General features: G+C 41.3%; 1 protein-coding gene across 5 annotated transcripts in view; it reads left to right on the forward strand.

Moving 5' to 3' along the window:
- The window catches only part of CRIPT (CXXC repeat containing interactor of PDZ3 domain), a 65421-nt gene that overhangs the window by 28138 nt on the left and 18237 nt on the right, over window positions 1-19046 (forward strand). For all 5 annotated transcript variants that reach the window (XM_080588266.1, XM_080588268.1, XM_080588267.1 and 2 more), the window contains exon 5: window positions 8072-8242. In XM_080588266.1, coding sequence (XP_080444392.1) covers window positions 8072-8242 — 171 coding nt within the window. The remainder of the gene's footprint in view (window positions 1-8071; window positions 8243-19046) is intronic.

The following is a 19046-nucleotide window of genomic DNA, read 5'->3' on the forward strand; positions in this document are numbered from 1 at the left end:
TGGTTATCTCAGCCAGCCTTGATAACTTTTGGAGAATGAGGACGGATATATTTCCAGCCTCTTACTGGGAGTGATGTGGTTGATAGTATTACATACTATCCAGGTATATCTAGTGGATGTGCTGCTATTTTTCCTTTTCTCTAGTCTCCAGTTAAAAAGGGTTAAGTTATAGGGCTAACTATAAATAAAACTATTTATTTGATGTTTTGTTTGCTAGCGTGGAAATCTTGCTTACTGAGCACTACAGCAGTATCATTTAGTTTGCATATTCCTGACTTTGGGCTTGAGTTGATGCTGTGTAGGTGGTTTTGTCAGGACACCTAGAAACTGAAGTTGGCCTTTTGAAGCTAATCAGTCTTTGGCAGAAGATCTACAATTACAATGCTCAGAAATGAGACTGTGAAGGAATGCTTAAGGCAAGACTGCTCAATGTCTGGGCAACAGGATGCATTTGGCCCACAAAAGCCACTCATTCCCAGATAGCATGAGTTGTAGTCATGTGTCAGCAGCAACTCGGGTCTTCAGATGCCATCATTGCACAGTGTTAGTGGCAAGGACCACTCGCATAATCATGGGAAATGAGGACATATGAATGTCCTGTCAGCAATCTGAGGCTTCAGCATGGGTTTTGAGACAAGCTAATGCCCATCCTGCAGATACCAGTAAGCCAAGACACCAGCTTTCCCACTGCCACAGCGCACAGCTCTATTTACCTGGGCTTCCCTGGGTGGTGGAGTCACCACAGTGAGCTGCTTGGGTGGACGTGACTTCACCCTGGAGGTGGCTGAAAGGAGAACTGCGGTCCTTATTCCCTTTAGATCCCTACTGAATGGGTAAAGGACTTATTTTCTGTCACTCACACTCTCTTTCTTTAGGAATATTTAACCCATCTTTGCGAAATGTAGCTGTGTCAAAGGAAGATTGAAAATGACCCCGTCCTAGGAACCTACTCTGCCCAGGTACTGTAAGCTTGGAGCATTGGACTCAGCGGGAATGTGGAGTAATGCTAATCTGCAGAGGAACTGCACAAGAGATTACAGATTTAGGTTTGTTTCAGAATCAAAGCAAAGTAAGTTGCTGACATTTTTCACTACAAAACGTTTTCCAATTTTTAATGGTAATTGTGAGTCTTATTTAAGCCTTCTCAGTGTCTCAGCACTGAATTTGGTGGAGATTAATCACACAGATGTCAAATAGGCTTCTTCTCTTTTGATTTAGAAGTACATTTATGGATAGCATTAGCCCTCTTGGCTACAGAATCGCATTAGAAGCAAGTAGCTAGTGCCAAGAAGACAACCCACCTTATTCAATCCCAAGTCTTTTCCAATGTCACCTTCTCAGGACAGATCTTCTATCTTTCACCTGTTGTATGATTATGATCTGCATTCCTTCTTCCTACATCTGTAACTTATGTTTTATTATATTTTCTGCTTGTGTCCGGTTTATCATGCTATCCAGACTGTTATGTATTATTGACCTCTCCTCATTCTTCACAGCTGTTGTAATCTTCGTTGAGTCTTTAAGCATCAGCACCAGTTGGGCACAGGTATAATGTTGTATTCCCCCCGGTATGTTTTTCTGTCTTATGCACCCTCCCACCGTAGGTTCTGTGTGTGACTTTGTTGAGGCAGCATAGTTATCGTAATTACAAGATATAACAGCAACACAGATACAGTGCTTTCTGTGTGCTCAGTCCCCTTTATGGTGAGCTACATCACATCATTTCCGTTGCCTATGGACCAGGCCTTGCTCTTTGTAAGCCTGCTTGAGAAATACCTGCAAGAGGGTATCTGCAGTCTTGCAGACTGGTCTTCTAAAAGTAAATTGATCTATTTACATACATTCTGCAGCCACAAAGGACACTGAGGCACAGCACTGTGCAGAAATCACATTCCGCTTCCCAGGGAACAATTATGCATCAAGAGCAGATCCAAGGAAGCTTCTGAAAGACTTAGCCAGAAGGATCTAAGAAATTGTACTCACTTCACTAAGAAAACAGACGCTCTGTGCAGCTACATTGACATGTACGAGATGTTCCTTATGATAACTATTCAGATAGCATGGCCAGGATCCAGCACCTGTACTGACAAATAACTCCATGAACTGAGACCTTCCCCAGAAACCTAGAAAAACGTACTTGCACCCTCTTGCATGTCCTTGGCAGGCATAAATTCCTCTTTCCACAGAAATCTAACTGTATACAAACAGGCAAATCTGTACTGGAAAAAGAGAAAAGCGTCAATAACTTAAAACAAAAGAGTATCAGAATAGACATGCTAATGAGGTGTCAGATATTCCTTCTCTCTCTTTCCTTTCCTGCTGGTAACTTAATGACAGTCTTCCTGCAAACTATCAACATGATTATCTCACAGATACTAGTTTCATAGGAAGTCCCTCGTGGAATACCTCTATTCCCAAATACTGCTCTAAAGCAGCGTGTGGTAGACATTGTGCATTTCTGATTTAAAATGATTGTAAATTTGTTTCTCACTCATTAGTCAAAGAGTTTGGTCACATATGCTGAGACCAGTAAGACTATCAGATGAGCGAATATGATACTTTCTACTCTAGAAAGTACTAAATCTAGGAAAAGTTAATGATTATTAGAACCTTCGTTATTATATAAGCATGGATAGTTTGAAATCTTTTGTATTTTTTAACATTGCAGTTGGTGTCTGTAGTTAACTTATAAAATAGGTCAGCTAATATTTATATATCTAGCATGAACATCCAATTTTTTTGAATTAGAAACACCTCTGGGGGAAGTTTGGCTTCATAAACTGGAGCTTAAGCCAATCTGTATGTGCTAGGCACCAGGCTAAGACCAAGGCTATGAGTCTGACTGTTTGCTTGCCATGAGGCTCTTGAAGGTTCCTTTGAAACACTTTGTACCAATCACTGTCAGAGAAAAGGTTTTGGATCAAATGATTCTGGACTTGCACATGCAGGTAATATCCATGTATTGAAACTTCACTGCTGAATTACTGTCTGCTCCGTAGACTACAGCACCAAATTAGCTCTGAGTTTACTTGAATTATTGTCATCTTGTATAGAATTTTTCCTGTCACTTCCTAGGCAACAAGACATTTTAACAGTAGAAATTGAACTAATTCACAGAACAAAACACGGACCCTATGGCACCTATACTGCCTTTAAATTGAACGTTTTTGCTTCTTCAGTCAGCTTTTCGATATGTGTGGTCCCTTGGCACCACCTAGTGTTAAAAAAATAGATAAACTCTAGACCACCGAGCACAACAGCACTACAAAGATTTCAGCTGCAATAAAGCTAGTGGTGTTGGGAACTATTAACTAATTAATTTCACGCAATTAAGTTTTTCAAGGTGGAGAATAAAAATATACCAGAGCAGGATATTCAAAAAGCTTTTGGTGCTTGTAACTTCCAGTTCCTTCTCTCTCTTATGATGTTACACTGAACTAATTGATCAATTCAGAAGGACATTTCTATATCCATTAGAGGCAAATGTAGAATACTTGTCAGGGAAATAAGTTGTGGTGTTAAATGAATCTGCAGGCACAGCTTGGGTGGAGAAAATGATTTTCTGCTCTTGTTCCAGGTTAATGTCAGCTTCTGACCCATTCCATAACTGCAGCCCTCTGTGTCCCAAACTTAGCTGATGGTTATCAGTCTTTCTAGGAAATGATGCTGACCTTCCAGCTCTCGCATGGATTCCTCCAGAAGCAGAACCATAATTACATATACATGTACTGTATAGTTATATAAGCTACTCTTCAAAAATCTATTAGCTGAGCTATTCTGTCAACATTTTGTAGTTTATGAATTTTGCTACCAAAACATTTGTTTTAATAAAATCAGTAAAAACTATTTAGTTTTAGTGTAGAGTGCTATGGCTTCTAAGAAAACTGAGGCAGCGTAGTCTCTGATTTCTGATATGTTGAGACCATGACTTGCAGCAGCTGACTGAAAAGATCTGTGTGAAATGTAGAGTGTGGTTAGCCAAGTGTGAAAAGGAAAAAAATGCTGTGATAGCAAATTACACTTCCTTCTACGTGCTTTGAGAAATGTAGTCAGGCAAAAAAAATAAATTACATCCCATTGTTGGTTTATGCCAGACCAAATGAAAGTCAGGGAGAGGTGATATCATTTTTTAACTGATAGCTTTGTCTTGTTCTTGTGACTCCATGAATGTGACCCAGCTGCTGGCTATTGAGGTATTGCCAGGAATGGCTGGGAAAAGACAATTTGCTATAGATAACTGGAGATAGAGGCAGAGGATGTGTGGAAGACAGAGAACAGAGAGGATATTCAGCATTTAAATTAAACTATGTGGATTCTCATACATCATGAGTTTGGCTATGCATGGAACAGATTATAAGCGCTGTTCTGGAAAAGTAATCAGCTGGACTAGAGAGCTCGAGCCATCATTAAGGAAATAACTGTGATTGCCTTGCTATGGCTGTCTGAGAAGTAGACATCTGGTCCTGTGTTGTCCTGTATGCTCGTCGCTAGTCAATGGAGACACCATTTTCAGAAGGTGATACACTCCATGTATCTAAAACATTTATTTTGGAGTGGGATGAATGCAGAGCTCGGTAGGTAGTCCTTCCTCTCCTGGACTGCAGAGGAGGCCTAAAAGGCAAGCTTTGAGATGACGCCAGGTTTAGCTCAGTTAGGTGGGGTGAATCCTGTGCTAATTCAGAGGCAGAAGTGAGGCGAGGAGAAGATGCCTGAAGAAAAATAAACAATTAGTAGCATGAACAACCTTTTGCTGTTCTTTATTCAGCATACTTAGGGTAAGGGTAATAGGCATGACAGTCTTGAGACTGAAATCCTGTAAGTGTATAAAATGATCTGCATGCTCATGATATCTCTGTTCCACACTGCCCTCTGCTTATGGACTCCATTTACATTTGTTTCAGCCCATTTGTTGTTATATTAAATAATTTGATGAATGCAAGACTATACTCATAAAACAGGTGGCAGGATCAAGCCTTTCTCTGAGGACTGATACCACCCGGGTTTTGGTGCAAAATAATTGACAGCACCTTTTTCAGCTATGTCTGGTCTGGTAGTGGCTGGTAGATATAGGCCCTGAGGCTCTCTTTCCTCACAGCTGTCACAACACAACGTGATCTACCCTAGTCTGTCCTTGAGAGTGAGCTCAAAATCCTCATGCAGTGCTTTCTGTAGAGGAAAACCTGGGGTTACACGGGTCATAAGCTTAGTATGAGTCAAGTTCTGTGACAGGATTGCAAAACAGACAAATGATGTTCTGGGAAATGTTAATAATAGGGCCATACATAAGCCAAAGAAGGTCATTTTTCTGGTCTGCTCGGCACTGGATTGTTCTTCCACAGCTGGAATAAAGTGTTCTGTTTTGGGTACTGTGTTTCAAAAGGGACGAAAAGCTAGACAATGGGAAGAAAAGCAGTAGAAATGACAGGCAGTTCAGAAAACCTAAGCTCCAAGAAAAGACAGAAAAGAAGGAAGTTAGGCTAAAAAAAAAAAAAAAGAAAAAAAGGAAAAAAAAGAGGGAACTAGGGAACTGAGAGAAGTAGAGAGAGAGCAATCCGCTAAGTATATTTTCAGTTGTTATGAAGTTGAAGTTGATTCAACTGTTGTCTATGTCCAGTGCAGGTAAGACATTAAGAAGCTATTATCTGAATTTTGTAATGAAAGATTTAGCTTAGCCACTAGAAAAACAAAATCTAGTTAGAAGGACAATGAACTAGTGTGAGGGGATGCTAGTTGCTGTCCCTGTGGAATCACTTTCATTGGAAGCTGTCATGAAATAAGTGTCTGTCAGGAATAGCTTGATACACTTCATTCTGTGTTGGTACTGGGGATTGGACTGAATGATACCAGGAAATCCCTTCCAGATTGTTGTGGTTTAACCCGGCCGGCAGCTAAACACCAAACAGCCGTTCGCTTACCCTCCCCCCTCCCTCTCTGGGATGGGGGAGAGAAACAGGAAAGTGAAGCCGGTGAGTTGAGATGAAAACAGTTTATTAAGACAGGAAAATAATAATAACAATGATAATAATAATAATGATAATAGTATTACTAATAATAATGTGTACGAAACAAGTGATGCACAATGCAATTGCTCACCACCCGCTGACCGATGCCCAGCCTATCCCCGAGCAGCCGGCCCCCCCACCCCGGCCAGCCACCCCTATATATTGTTTAGCATGACGTCAGATGGTATGGAATACCCCTTTGGCCAGTTTGGGTCAGCTGTCCTGGGTCTGTTCCCTCCCAGCTCCTGCTGCACCCCTAGCCTGCTCGCTGGCAGGACAGAGCGAGAAGCCGAAAAGTCCTTGGCCTGGTATAAGCACTGCTCTGCAACAATTAAAACATCAGCATGTTATCAGCGCTCTTCTCATCCTAATCCAAAACATAGCACCCTACCAGCTACTATGAGCTACTTAACTCTGTCCTAACTGGAACCAGGACAGATATCCACCCCTTATTCCATACCATTTATGTCATGCTCAGGTTACACTCTGTCCAATACATTCTAATTAATCACCATTTTCATCTATGATATATAGCAATCATGGTAGTGATGACATACAGTATTATATAATAATTAACATACTACAATTCAACTCATGGGCTATTCTCACCCAGTATCAAATCCCCTTGAGGTACTCACCGGACCTCCCCATTCTTTTGCATTACCCACCAAGTGCATCCAGGTCCCTGAGCAAAAGCAATTCCACGAATGGGTTTGCCTTTTCCTGAGGCAGGAGTAGCCCAGACTGTTTTACCCAGCATGTTTCTTACGTGCACTACAGGAACTTTATCCCCTTCTACAGTGCGTAATAGGTTTGATTGGGCAGGTCCAGCTTGGTTGGCAGATCCCCTGGTATTGACTAACCAGGTGGCCTTTGCCAAATGTGTATCCCAATTTTTGAATGTCCCAGCACCCATTGCTTTCAGTGTAGTCTTCAACAGTCCATTGTATCGTTCAACTTTTCCAGAGGCTGGTGCATGATAGGGGATGTGATACACCCACTCAATACCATGTTCTTTGGCCCAAGTGTCTATAAGGTTGTTTCGGAAATGAGTCCCGTTGTCTGACTCAATTCTCTCTGGGGTGCCATGTCGCCATAGGACTTGCTTTTCAAGGCCCAGGATAGTGTTCCGGGCGGTGGCATGGGGCACAGGATATGTTTCCAGCCATCCGGTGGCTGCTTCCACCATTGTAAGTACGTGGCGCTTGCCGTTGCGGGTTTGAGGGAGTGTGATGTAATCAATCTGCCAGGCCTCTCCATATTTATATTTCAGCCATCGTCCTCCATACCAAAGAGGCTTTGACCGTTTGGCTTGCTTGATTGCAGCACGTTTCACAATCATGAATAACCTGTGCTATAGTGTCCATGGTCAGGTCCACCCCTCGATCACGAGCCCATCTGTATGTTGCATCTCTACCTTGATGGCCTGAGGTGTCATGGGCCCATCGGGCTATAAATAATTCACCTTTATGTTGCCAGTCCAGGTCCACCTGAGCCACTTCAATCTTAGCAGCCTGATCCACCTGCTGGTTGTTCTGATGTTCTTCAGTAGCCTGATTTTTGGGCACATGAGCATCTACATGGCGTACCTTTACAACCAGGTTCTCTACCCGGGCAGCAATATCTTGCCACAATGCAGCAGCCCAGATGGGTTTGCCCCTGTGCTCCCAGTTGTTCTGCTTCCATTGCTGTAACCACCCCCACAGGGCATTTGCTACCATCCATGAATCAGTATAGAGATAGAGAACTGGCCACTTTTCTCGTTCAGCAATATCTAAAGCCAGCTCATTGGCAATAATGGCCTGGAAAGAGGATGAGGAACCCACAGTGGATGAAGTGGCTAAACAACTCCGGCAGTACGAAGAAAGTCTCTCCTCTTCCCTACAGGCCTGCGTCTCGAGGAAACCAGGACACAGATATAGATCTCTAAGTCTCATTAATGCTGTCAAATTTCAGGAAAAAACTGTATTTACTTTACACAGACGAAGTGACAGATATGTGACCTTTCCCATCAATTTAACAATATGCCTACCTCTTTTTTCCTCTTTTTTTTTTTTTTTTTCCCCTAGAGCTTGCATTCCTTGGCTGCCTCTGGATGCACAAATTGCAGTGGAGGCTGGACCCCCTAGTGCCTGACTACCAGTCTGTGATACCTGCCTTGGACAAGGACCGTGCTGCCTTACTCCATACATTTCTCACTTCCATCTTGGACCATGGCACTTTTTCTCAACAGAACAAAGGTAATCCAAGCTAATACAAGAGGGGTGTGCCTGTGCTCTGTATTGTATCATACATAGAGCATATTTCATCTCCCTTTACAGATTCCACTTCATTGTCAGCTATAACTTAAGGTGTTCATTTTGCCATAAAAGTGCTGTAAGGCTTGGGCTTTGTATGTGTAAGGACATATCTATTTAGTTGTGCTAGGCTGACTGTCTTATACCTGAGGTCTCATTCAGTTAGCTTTGGTGCTAACAGCACTTTAAACAACACTAATACGTACCTAAGTATAGGATGCAGAATCCATTTAAGATGCTGATAGGAGCTAGCTCCATGATGCTACAACTACGCTTTGAACAAAACCCATACTTTATGCTCCATCTGAGCATGTTTGTGATTGTAAATGGATGTGCCCTTTGAGGATTCTGCTCTTCTGTCTCTTTTCCTAAGTTGGTGAGATCAACTTAGTTGCTTGCCTCAAACATGAAGGTCTCGTGGGTAACTGTTTTCAAAGGTGAGCTCTTGAGTTTAAGCCTTCCCCTTTGTTCCCAAAATCCTGTAAGACTTCCAGAGTTGCTGGAAAACATCTGGTCTGTTCTAGAAAGATTTATCAACAGAAGATACCTTTTGTCACTGTTGATTTGCATGTATTCGTATACACATTTGATGTTAGCCAGCAAAACCTGGCCTTTCTGTCACCTGAATAAAACTATCCTCCCCAAAGAAAACAATCCTCCATTTAAATTCAGCCCCTGGCAAAAAAACAACCAGGATGCGCTCTCATGACATTAACGTCAGCCAATATGAAACAATACAGGTTCTGTGGGGAAAAGGCTTCTGGTAGAGATGTGCCCTGAGGCTTTCTCTGAAAGGAAGGATCAAAAGGGGAGGCTGTCGCTTTTTCTTCTGTGGGAGAGGGATTTCTTTAAGGGTCATTTTTAACATAATGTTAGTTCATCTTCTGTGTGTTTAGTATCCTAATGTGTATGTCTGGAGTGTCATAACAGGCAAAGTACAGAAATCAAATAAGTAACAGGAGGATTGTAGAAGGATGTCAGACTGTAGCTCTATTTAAATCACTGCTTGTTTGCAATCCTAGCTAAATTCTCAAGGGTTATTTTCACTTTGTTTTGAACTCTCTCTGAATATTTACAAGTTTGCCTGATGTTCAAGCTGATTAACCGTGCTCATTGTTACAATGTGAAGCTTTAAATCCAGAACTTCTGAATAACAGAAATAATTCCGTTTTGAGGAATGCCTGGAAATGGGTTTGGACTGCCAAGTTTAGCTCTGCACTGCAGAGTTTCCTCATTTAATTGACTATATTTTGTTAATTGTCTGCAAAGTAGTTTTGATCTGCTGTGTCTATGCACTTACCTCCTTCAACTAAGAAGAGTAAACATACTTTCCTGGAATTTATCTCCCTCCTAGAATAGGACTGAATGATTCAAAAACATAAATGAACTAGAATGCTCACTGTAGTATGGCTCAGAGGAAGATGAAGAAGTTATTCCTGAGCCTTTTGCAAACCTTTATTGCTCCCAAGAACTGAAGGTTACTCAGAGAAGGATCATTCTCATATTTCTGAGTTTGAAAACAACATATTGTCATTTTTCCTTGTGCTTCCACTTGTGTCCAATACAGCACATGGCAATAGATAGTAGAGATGGGAAAAGAAGGAAAACTGGTGGAGTATCACTCAGAGTAGGAGGGAGCCCACAGATCTTCCATTAGCAATTCTGATCAGGCTCTGTATGTACTATAGAGGATACCAAACCAGGTGGGACCCTGTGACCTTTATCCTTCAGAGTACTGATGGCAAAGTACAAGGTTCTGATTTTAACTTTAGCATATGTTGGATTTCTAATTTTGCTGAGTTGTGAGTATGCATGCTGAAAGGCTACATACTCACCCTCTGCTTCTCCCCTGGGGTATGGCTAAAAGGAGGTTTAAGATGAGTCACTCCAAAGCTTTTATTATTGCACAGGCATTGATCAATGTCTGCAAAGAGCCAGTAAAAATACATGCACTGAAATTATTTAAAACTTTGTATCATATATATTTTTGAAGTACAGACCAATACAGGATATAAGGTCCTGTGAAAGACACGTTCTTCACTGAATTATGCCATGGAAGGACCACAGGGGCAGGAGTGTACACTTTATTGAAGCAAGTGCTTAAGAAGATCTCCAGCTGCCTAGATGTACAAAAGATAATAATTATCTTTTCCTCTTTGATGCAAAAACAGAAGAAGAAAGAAGATTTCTAATAGTGACTATCATTTGGTAAGAGGAAGAGGCAGTGGAGCTGTAAGAATGAAACATTTCATAGGCTCCCATTCATTTGTTATGCACATCCTGCTACAGAGATCATGCCTCCAACACAGAATATAGATGTCAGAATCCAGTATTAAATATTCTTACCTCATTTCCTAAGGTGTTCATAATTGTCAGTCATCCTGCAGATTTTACAACTGATACTAAAAAGAGAACAATTTATTGCCATATTGTGTCTTGAAGGTGTCTACACTCTATAAATAATGACCTTGTCAGATAACAGCTGAACAAAGGGAGAAAACGTAGTGGTTGAGTATGTAGTTCTTCCAGTTCTGCTGTATGATATTTTAAAGAGTAAGCTGTAATATTTAATAAACCAAATAAACAGGCTTCCAAATTGGCAGGAGGAATAAACAGTAGAAGAACTAGAAGGACATCTGGTAGAATACTTTCTTCTCTTTTTAGCTGTCAGCTGCAAGGAATGTTCCCAGGACAATAAACTCAGAATCCAGTTGGGAAAACAGTAATTGTTTTCCACTCCTGTCGTCAGGAAACTGAAGGCAGAACAAAGTACTTAACTTGTGTTATCACAGTGACAGATGTCTGCAGCGTTCCCACCACCCCTTGTACCCCCAGATTGTTTGTTAGTGTCTGCATTCAGTGAGTTTAAGACTTTAGGATATGCATGTGGACTACACAAGCAGCCTCAATGTTCATGAGTGAAAGAATAAATATGGAAGTATTACAAAGGGTTGATTTCTCCGTATAGCTGCATGTTACCTGCTGTCCACTTTACTTCAAGTTGTCCACTCAAAGAGATTGTAGGTGGCAAACATTACTTATGACCAAGAGAGTTGTCTTCAAAGTTTAGGAGTAACTTTCCAATTTTAAATATTATTAATAGGTCATATTCTGGCATTTCCATCAAACATTTCAAGGAAACAGAAAGTCCTGCCTGACCATCCACTGATGAATCACTAATAGCTGGAGTCTTTTCCAGTCCCTTGGGATAAGAGCTACTCAGTCTGGAAATACAAAGCTACTCCTTTGTTTCTCCAAAGAAGAAACTTTTTTCTACTAAGTCAAAAGGAGTCTTGCTATTGTTTTGAATAAACACAGTAATTCTTCTCAGCAAGGAGTGACATTGGTAGGAGGCATTGTTTCTCTCAGCAGTCCCAGAACAGGGACAAAGCCTGCCTTGCTGGGATCATGCTGTTGAGGAGCAAGGGTTACGAGGTTTCCTCCTGGCACTACTCTGTGTGCCTGGATCTGGATGGAAGCTCTTGTAGCTCTCAGGTTGGCCACAAATGCAAGAATTGGAGAGACTGCTGGTCATCCTGCATGAAACCTTCTCTGTCCTTTTGCTTTGAGCTTTAGGTTTACGGAAGATCTACAAGAAGTTCCTGCTGCTGCTTCAGGGACAAAGAAGTTCCTGTATGGTGAATTCTTTATCTATTACCCGATAACATCCTGCCATGTTTTCTATACAGGGGAAAAAAGCCTTCTCTGAAGGCATACCATAGCTTGTTGCAGTAGCCAGCCAAAGACAGGCCAAGCAGCTATTTTTTAATTAATTTTCATGACCACTCTGAGCACCATGCCCGCTGGCATGGAACATCCCAGTAAAGAAATGAGGACAATGCAATCCTGCATTGTTGCTTGTGTCTCCTAAGTAATCCTGTTCAGTCACATACTATTTCTAGTGTCTGCTCAGTAGCATGATATGTGTTACCTCAGACTCTGGCTCCTGTGTGTGCCTTCTATCAGCTTTGCAAGACTTCATGAACAATTAATGGGAAAAATGTAAAGGACAGAGAGGCAACTGATCAGCACTAGCTCCTGAATAAGACACAGTCCCTGAAATGTGTGCAAAATCAACAGCTCTTCTAAAATTGATTGCTTGCATATACAGATATAGGAGATGGTGAACACTACAGACTCTGTGAATTTCCTCAGCCATCCTGTTTCGGTGCAGCTCTGAATGTTAAATATTAGGTGATTCTGTTGCCTAATCAGAAGCATCTCATGTCTTCTTATATCCTGACCAGCCTTCAGTTGCTGCTGAAGAAGGGCTTAGATCTTCTGTAAGTCCTTATCATACCTGTCAGTCCAATGTAGATCCCTTAACAACCTAGGGCATCTAAATGGCATAGATACCTAGTCCAGATCTGTCCTGATTCCTCCCAAGATGTCTGCCTAGCTGGGAAAATGGGATTCATTTGAAGTTCAAAGCTTGTATTTTCTGAGTAGAATAAAAGGGTTTCCTTTGTCTTAGTTAAATGGATCATTAGGAGAACAAGCAGCCCTTCATGTTTTGGCACATGAAAGGAAACCCAGAAGGTCATGAGCTCTCACATGCAACCAAAAACTGTATATAGTGTATCTATAATCTGTATGTAAGCCACGGTGAAGAGTAGCAGTCTTGCAGTCACCTGACTGCTTTCATGCAATCAAAGGCAGTGGAGTCCTTTGATTAAGGATTTATGAGATTTCAGTGGCATCGAAGACTGTCTTTATTTAAATGTGAGTAGACTCTTGTGAGAATTGAAGCCACTGTGTGATGAGAAGAATGTACTGGTTTTTGTGGTGGTTTTACCTTGCTGGGTAGCTGAATTCCACCACAACTGCTCTCTCACTCCCCCGTCTCCTCAGAAGAGGGGGAGAAGAAAGGATGCTGGAAAGAAAAAAAAAAGGCTCATGGGTTGAGATAAGGATAATTTAATTAAAGGTTAAAGAAAGAGGGAAACAACAAGCAAAGGCTGTGCGGAAGCACAGAGAGAGAAAAAAATTGTTCTCTACTTCCCATCAATATCAATGAGTGATGTTCAGCCATGCCCTGGGAAGCAGAGCCTCAATATGCGTAATGGTTGTTTGGGAAAGATGTCTTCATAACAAGAGGCCCCCCCTCTTCTTCCCCTTTCCCAACTTTTATTGCTGAGTGTAACACCATATGGTATGGATATCCCTTTGGTCGGTTTAGGTCAACTGCCTGGTGATGTCCCCTCCCCACATCTTGCCCACCCCCAGCCTACTGGCTCTTGGGGAACGTTGGAGGGAGTCTTGATGCTGTTCCAGTATTATGCAGCAGTAGACAAAACTTCAGTGTGATACCAATGCTGTTCTAGCTACAAGTGCAGAACACAACGCTATATGGACCACTGCAGGGAAAGTTAACACCATCCCAGCAAGACCCAGTAAGTTACATGACTTGCAAATCTCAATGAAGTTTTCTACATCTACAAATTTCTTTCCAGAAATGATTTAAATACACTTCATGCCATGTGACTCAAACAATTCCATGAAAGAAGTGGAGCTAAATAAAATAAAAGTAACCCGAAACTTTCATCATTGCTCTACAAACACATAATCTTATCATGTATTTTATGATAGTGGGATGATGTGGATTTCCTAAATCTAAGTCCTGGAATGACATAATGTCACACTTAGTTGTGTAATGTCAAAGAAAAATTACACATTCTAAAAGAAAGTAAAAAGAGCCCCGAAAGATATAACAACAATGATGACAAAACCTTATGATCTGGAGTGTCTGCCTCATGAATTTTGAATACTTGTCATTAGCAGTACCGAAACAAAATGTTGGGTTTCAGATTATCAGGCTCTTCAGGTTCTTATGGCTGCTCAAGCACAGCACACTCGGTGTCTTGTCCCCCTGGTCTACCCTGGAAACCTCAGTTTTACTGGTAGCTCCAGGTTAAACTTCAGCAGTAGCGAACCTGGTGTGAGAGCAATCCCACACACCACTCCTACTCTGTACTCTAACTTCTGCGAAGCAACAGGAATCCCCTATACCAAAAGTGGGTCTGGAAAGGCAAATCATTGCAAGATCTGCTCACTTAGCCATCCAGTCTGAAATAAAAGCAGCTGCAAGGAAAGTATTGTATCTTAGAAGAGGGTGAATGCAATGCTGTGCCCTCATGGGCATGCCCCATGGGTGGCTTTTGGCATTTTGGCAAAAACAACTAGGCTTCAATGATCTTTGACAGTCCTATTTGATCTTGTTAAAGGGGAAACCACCCTTCAGTCTTCGGTTTTTCCTTAACAGTTCCCGCTTTCACTTCGGAGTCACGCCTCCACAGACACTAGTCATCTTTATGATAACGTCTAGGCATGTGACATCATGGGCTAGATCTGAAGAGATTATCTGCTGTCTGGGAATCAGACTTCTCCTTGAAACCAGTGCCTCTCCAGGGATGCCTCTTTCCTTGTGGGATCTCCCTCAGAAGGAACTTCCCTTCATGCCACAAGAATCAACCAAAACACACACCCTGCCAGAGGGCCTCTGGCATGGCTGATGCACATAAACGTCAGTTTTCTTTGCAGACTTCCAAATAAGCAAATGACAGCCATTCCAAATGCCAACCTTTTGCCCTCAACAACATCCTGGATGTTTCCTTTCTTAGCTGAGGGCTGCAGCTGAATTAACTGTCCTGGCCGCTTTGGCTATCACCATACGGGCTGCTGGTGAGGCATCCCAGTTTACTGGAGCTCTCGGCAGCAGCACCCCGGCTGTGACGAGCCTAGAAGGTGATCTGGGCCCACAAAGCAGCTTGGACTCTGCGTGGTCACAGATGAATCAGCATGCTCAGGAATTACAGCACAGACTTGACTGGCTAGAGCTACTGCACATGCAGCAGTCATTTGCAGGAGTGTTTTTTGTGTCTTTGTGGTTTTTGTTTGTTTGTTTGTTTTTAAAGGCCAGCTCGCAAAGCTCCCTGTCTTGATTCTCTGCTGTATGTACTAGAAAAACTGAACACTGAGAGAATTGAAGGCCCGATCGGTTCTTTTGTAACCTCTTCTGTGCTTTCTGTCAAGGCTTATGTGTCCTGTGTGACACAGGGCAGATGTTTTGCTTGCTGGGTTCTGTCATGCTTGACAAACCCTGTCATGGGAACACCTAAATGCGGTACCCACTTGTACTTTCTTTAATACCTTCCCTCAGAGCTCCCAGTGAGGCCTAGTTTCCTTCCTCCTGCCTTGGTGGGCTGAGAATGTTCCACCTCAGCTCGCCTCATGGGAGTAAAAAGCAAAGGATTAGACAAGAGGCAGCAGGCCTTTGAAGACATGGATGTATCCAGGAAGACCTAATTCTACCACCTTCACTTCTCTCGAAATATACTCAGTGAGTCACTTAGCTGACCTTCACACCCTTATTCACTGATTCATACAGCAATGTACAGAGGGAAGATGACAGAAGCAACAAGTCTGGAATATGTTTACTTCTTGTGACTCAAGTCATGCGTGCTAAATCAAACTAGCAGGGTTCTCTAACTCGGATTTTGGATCTGCAAAGTAATTTTGTGTGTAAACAAGTTATGGAATACCTTCCTTATGATCAGTCTTTTTCAACATATTTATGCAATTTTTCTGTCTCAAAAAGCACTTTCCTGCAGGGAAAGAGATAGAGGGATCCTCCTAGCTTAGGCCTCAAGAGAGAAGAACCTGTGAAAAATTTCAGGAGCTACTGAAGGAGTGGAGGAGCAGAAGGAGTGAGGAGAGAGCAGGTCATGGAAAGCAGAACAACAGGGAGGGGATTTGGATATTGAGGCGGAATTGTTTATGTCAGAAGTATAGCCCTGCAAACTCAGAGCTTTGCTCTGTTCCCGTTTTAATAAGTATAAAAGAATAACTTTGCTGAAATCTATGGGATGAATTTCAAGGAGGTGAGAGGTAGGTCTCTAGTTTTCTCTTTTATGGGGCCTTCCTAATTTATCCGTAGCTTGCCTCTAGATCCTTAACTCTCAAAAGTGGAGCTTCTTGTACATGACCATAAAGGCCAGATGTTCAAAGAGGACAAACACATTTGTTCATCTGTGCATGCAAAAGCTATCTCAGTGGTCGCTCTTATCCCAGAACTGGGAACTGAGAACTTTTAGTTTATTGTTTGGACAGACAAGGAGGGGAGGGACGGAATACACACTGAATCAGCACATTGCACAAAAGGGTTGAACAAGCCATAGGAGGTGAGCTTTAGGTGTGTGCAACAGCAGCATGCTTGAAATGTTGCCACCAAGTCATTCTCAAGGATCTGTACATCTAAAAAAGAACTATGATATTTATATGTCAGTTTAGCAGACATCATTAGTTCAAATGGCTTTTCTTTTTGGAAAATGAAAGGGAAATGATTAAGACAATGTAAACAGTTATCAAAACAGTTGACTTTATTGCAAACATATACAGTGGGTTTCTGAGAGACTATTTCATATCATGTGATTCTGAGTCCTGAAAAGTGTTAGAACACTGAAAACCTGACTGGCATTTAACTGTAAGGGAGCTGTAACAGTAAGACAAACTCATTTGAAGAAATATTAAAAGTGCCAGGATAATAAATGTACTTATAATGCTCTCTGCTCTCTTGCAAAGCCCTCTATTCTTCCCTGCTGATTTTTCCTCTAAATGGGGATTCTTTGCCAATGAAAACAGAAAAAGATTTTCACATTCTCAAATGTCTTAGCTTTTGGCATTTGGAGTAAAACCAGCTACTTTTGAAAAAAATATATTTTTTTTTTAATGGAAAACTTATGTTTCTTAAGAGTCTAGAAGCTATAAAAAGAGTCTTGAAATCATTGCAATTTTTAAAAACAATAATGCAATTCATGTGTTTTCTAAAGCAAATTTAATTAGTTTTTAGTAATTATCTCACAAAAAGGGTAAGTATTTCCAGCAAGCCAACATATAATACCAGAATTTGCAATTGTTTTTCAGTGTCTCTATTGTGGCACATTGATGAGATCAGTCAATAGAAGCTGAAGAAAATTTCAGAGGTGGAAACAGTTGTTGTGACAGAATGAATGACACACGGGAATTCTGCAGCCATAGTGTCAGTCCTGTTGCAGTACAACATACTACTCTGTCAGGAGAACAATGCAATTACTATGCAAAAATAATAAATCTTTTCAGATTTTCTGAATTTAGGAATAGAGGTATCAGAAGTGTTCAAATTACAGATGCGTTCCATGGAAAATCTTTACCTCAAAAAAGTATAAAGAGAAGTGTTTGAAACTTCGGAGAGAATAATTTGTATAATTATAATTTGTAATATAGGGCTCTCTGACTCTGCTTCTTATGCATGTGGACATACTTCCTGTTCCTCATGTGACAAAGGCCGCCCCAAGAACATAGACTCTCTCTCTATGCCTCTTCAAGTCTTCATTTATTCATAAGCCCTGCAGCCAGAAAGAATTATCTGTCATCTTGTCTCACTCAGGCATAATACAGGCAGCTGGGTTTCACAAATCAAGCCCACCCCTTCTAGTAGAAGGATACCCCATCTGGGTTTAGAAATGGCAAATGCTGTGAGCCCACAAACCATCCTTCTCCGATTTCCCTGCAACTCTGGAGGCGAGCCAAAGAGCTCTGCCCTGCCAGAAGAAGGCAGCTTACCTGTGAGGAGTAAGCTACTTGCAAAGCGTAGGAGAGCTGGATGGATTCTCTCGCAGTTCCACTTACTGAAGGAAAGGTCCTTTTTGGGGGGGCAGAATTTCCCGAAGTTACATGCACAAACCAAGAATGAAATGTATAATATTGGACAAGAGCAGACTCTTGGAAATTCCAGGAGAGGAAAAACTCTTTTTCAAACTTCTAGATTTTCACCATATTCACTGCAGATCACAGAAGTCAGAGCAGCAACCTGAGTACTTTCTGACAGAGAACCTCAAATCACTCAGCAGTGTTAAATTAATAGAAAAGAGAAATAATATTTTTAAAGTCCTTTTCTCTGCTCACTTCATCATCAAGTACTGTTCAGTCATATTACAGAAAGCCCTCTGAACAGAGTATGAATAAGCCAAATTTTAGGCCCAAGGAAGGGGAAGAATGTTAAGAGAGAGGAGATCTATAGATGATCCCTCAGAGTACAGACATGTATTGTTGCAACAGTAGGTGTCAAAGCCTGCTGCAACAGCACCGTGGTTCTATGGTGTGTGAAAGGAAGATCAAACAAGTAAAATAGACTTATAATGCATTTAAATTTGAAGGGAAAGTGAAAAAAAAATAAAAATCAGTGGTCTTTATTCACAGTGCAATGAATTTCTGCAGAATTTTGAAAAACACCCTTAATTATCCAGGTAATTCCAGAACACGCTAAAAAAGAGATTTGACCATCTATCTTTGTAACTATTCTGAAAAGATAGTTGAAAGCCTGCTAGGAATGAATATCTTGCTGGCAATGAGAGAGCTGCCCTGCTGGCTATGCATTAAAGCAGAAATTTTGTTTTAATTTGAACTGAAATACCTTGACAACTCCAGAACAGTCGGCAGTGGTCTCTGGTTTTACTTCTGTGAAAAGGAGGACAGAACCTGGTCCTGAATAACTGACTTTATTGCTTTCTGCTCTGCATGCGTAGGAATCATAAAGAGAAGGATTTACATGACATTATTTGAGCACTTTGGTAATGAGACAAATCTGTTCTAACACACATATTGTAGGGATAAAAGGGAAAAGAATAGAATGACACCAATCTTATAGCAAGAAAAGTAAAGTTATATAAAAATCCATATTACTGATATTAAGAAAAATGATTTCTGAAAC

Source organism: Anser brachyrhynchus, assembly GCF_964034855.1.
Source record: "Anser brachyrhynchus genome assembly, chromosome: 3".
Taxonomy (NCBI): Eukaryota; Metazoa; Chordata; class Aves; order Anseriformes; family Anatidae; genus Anser; species Anser brachyrhynchus.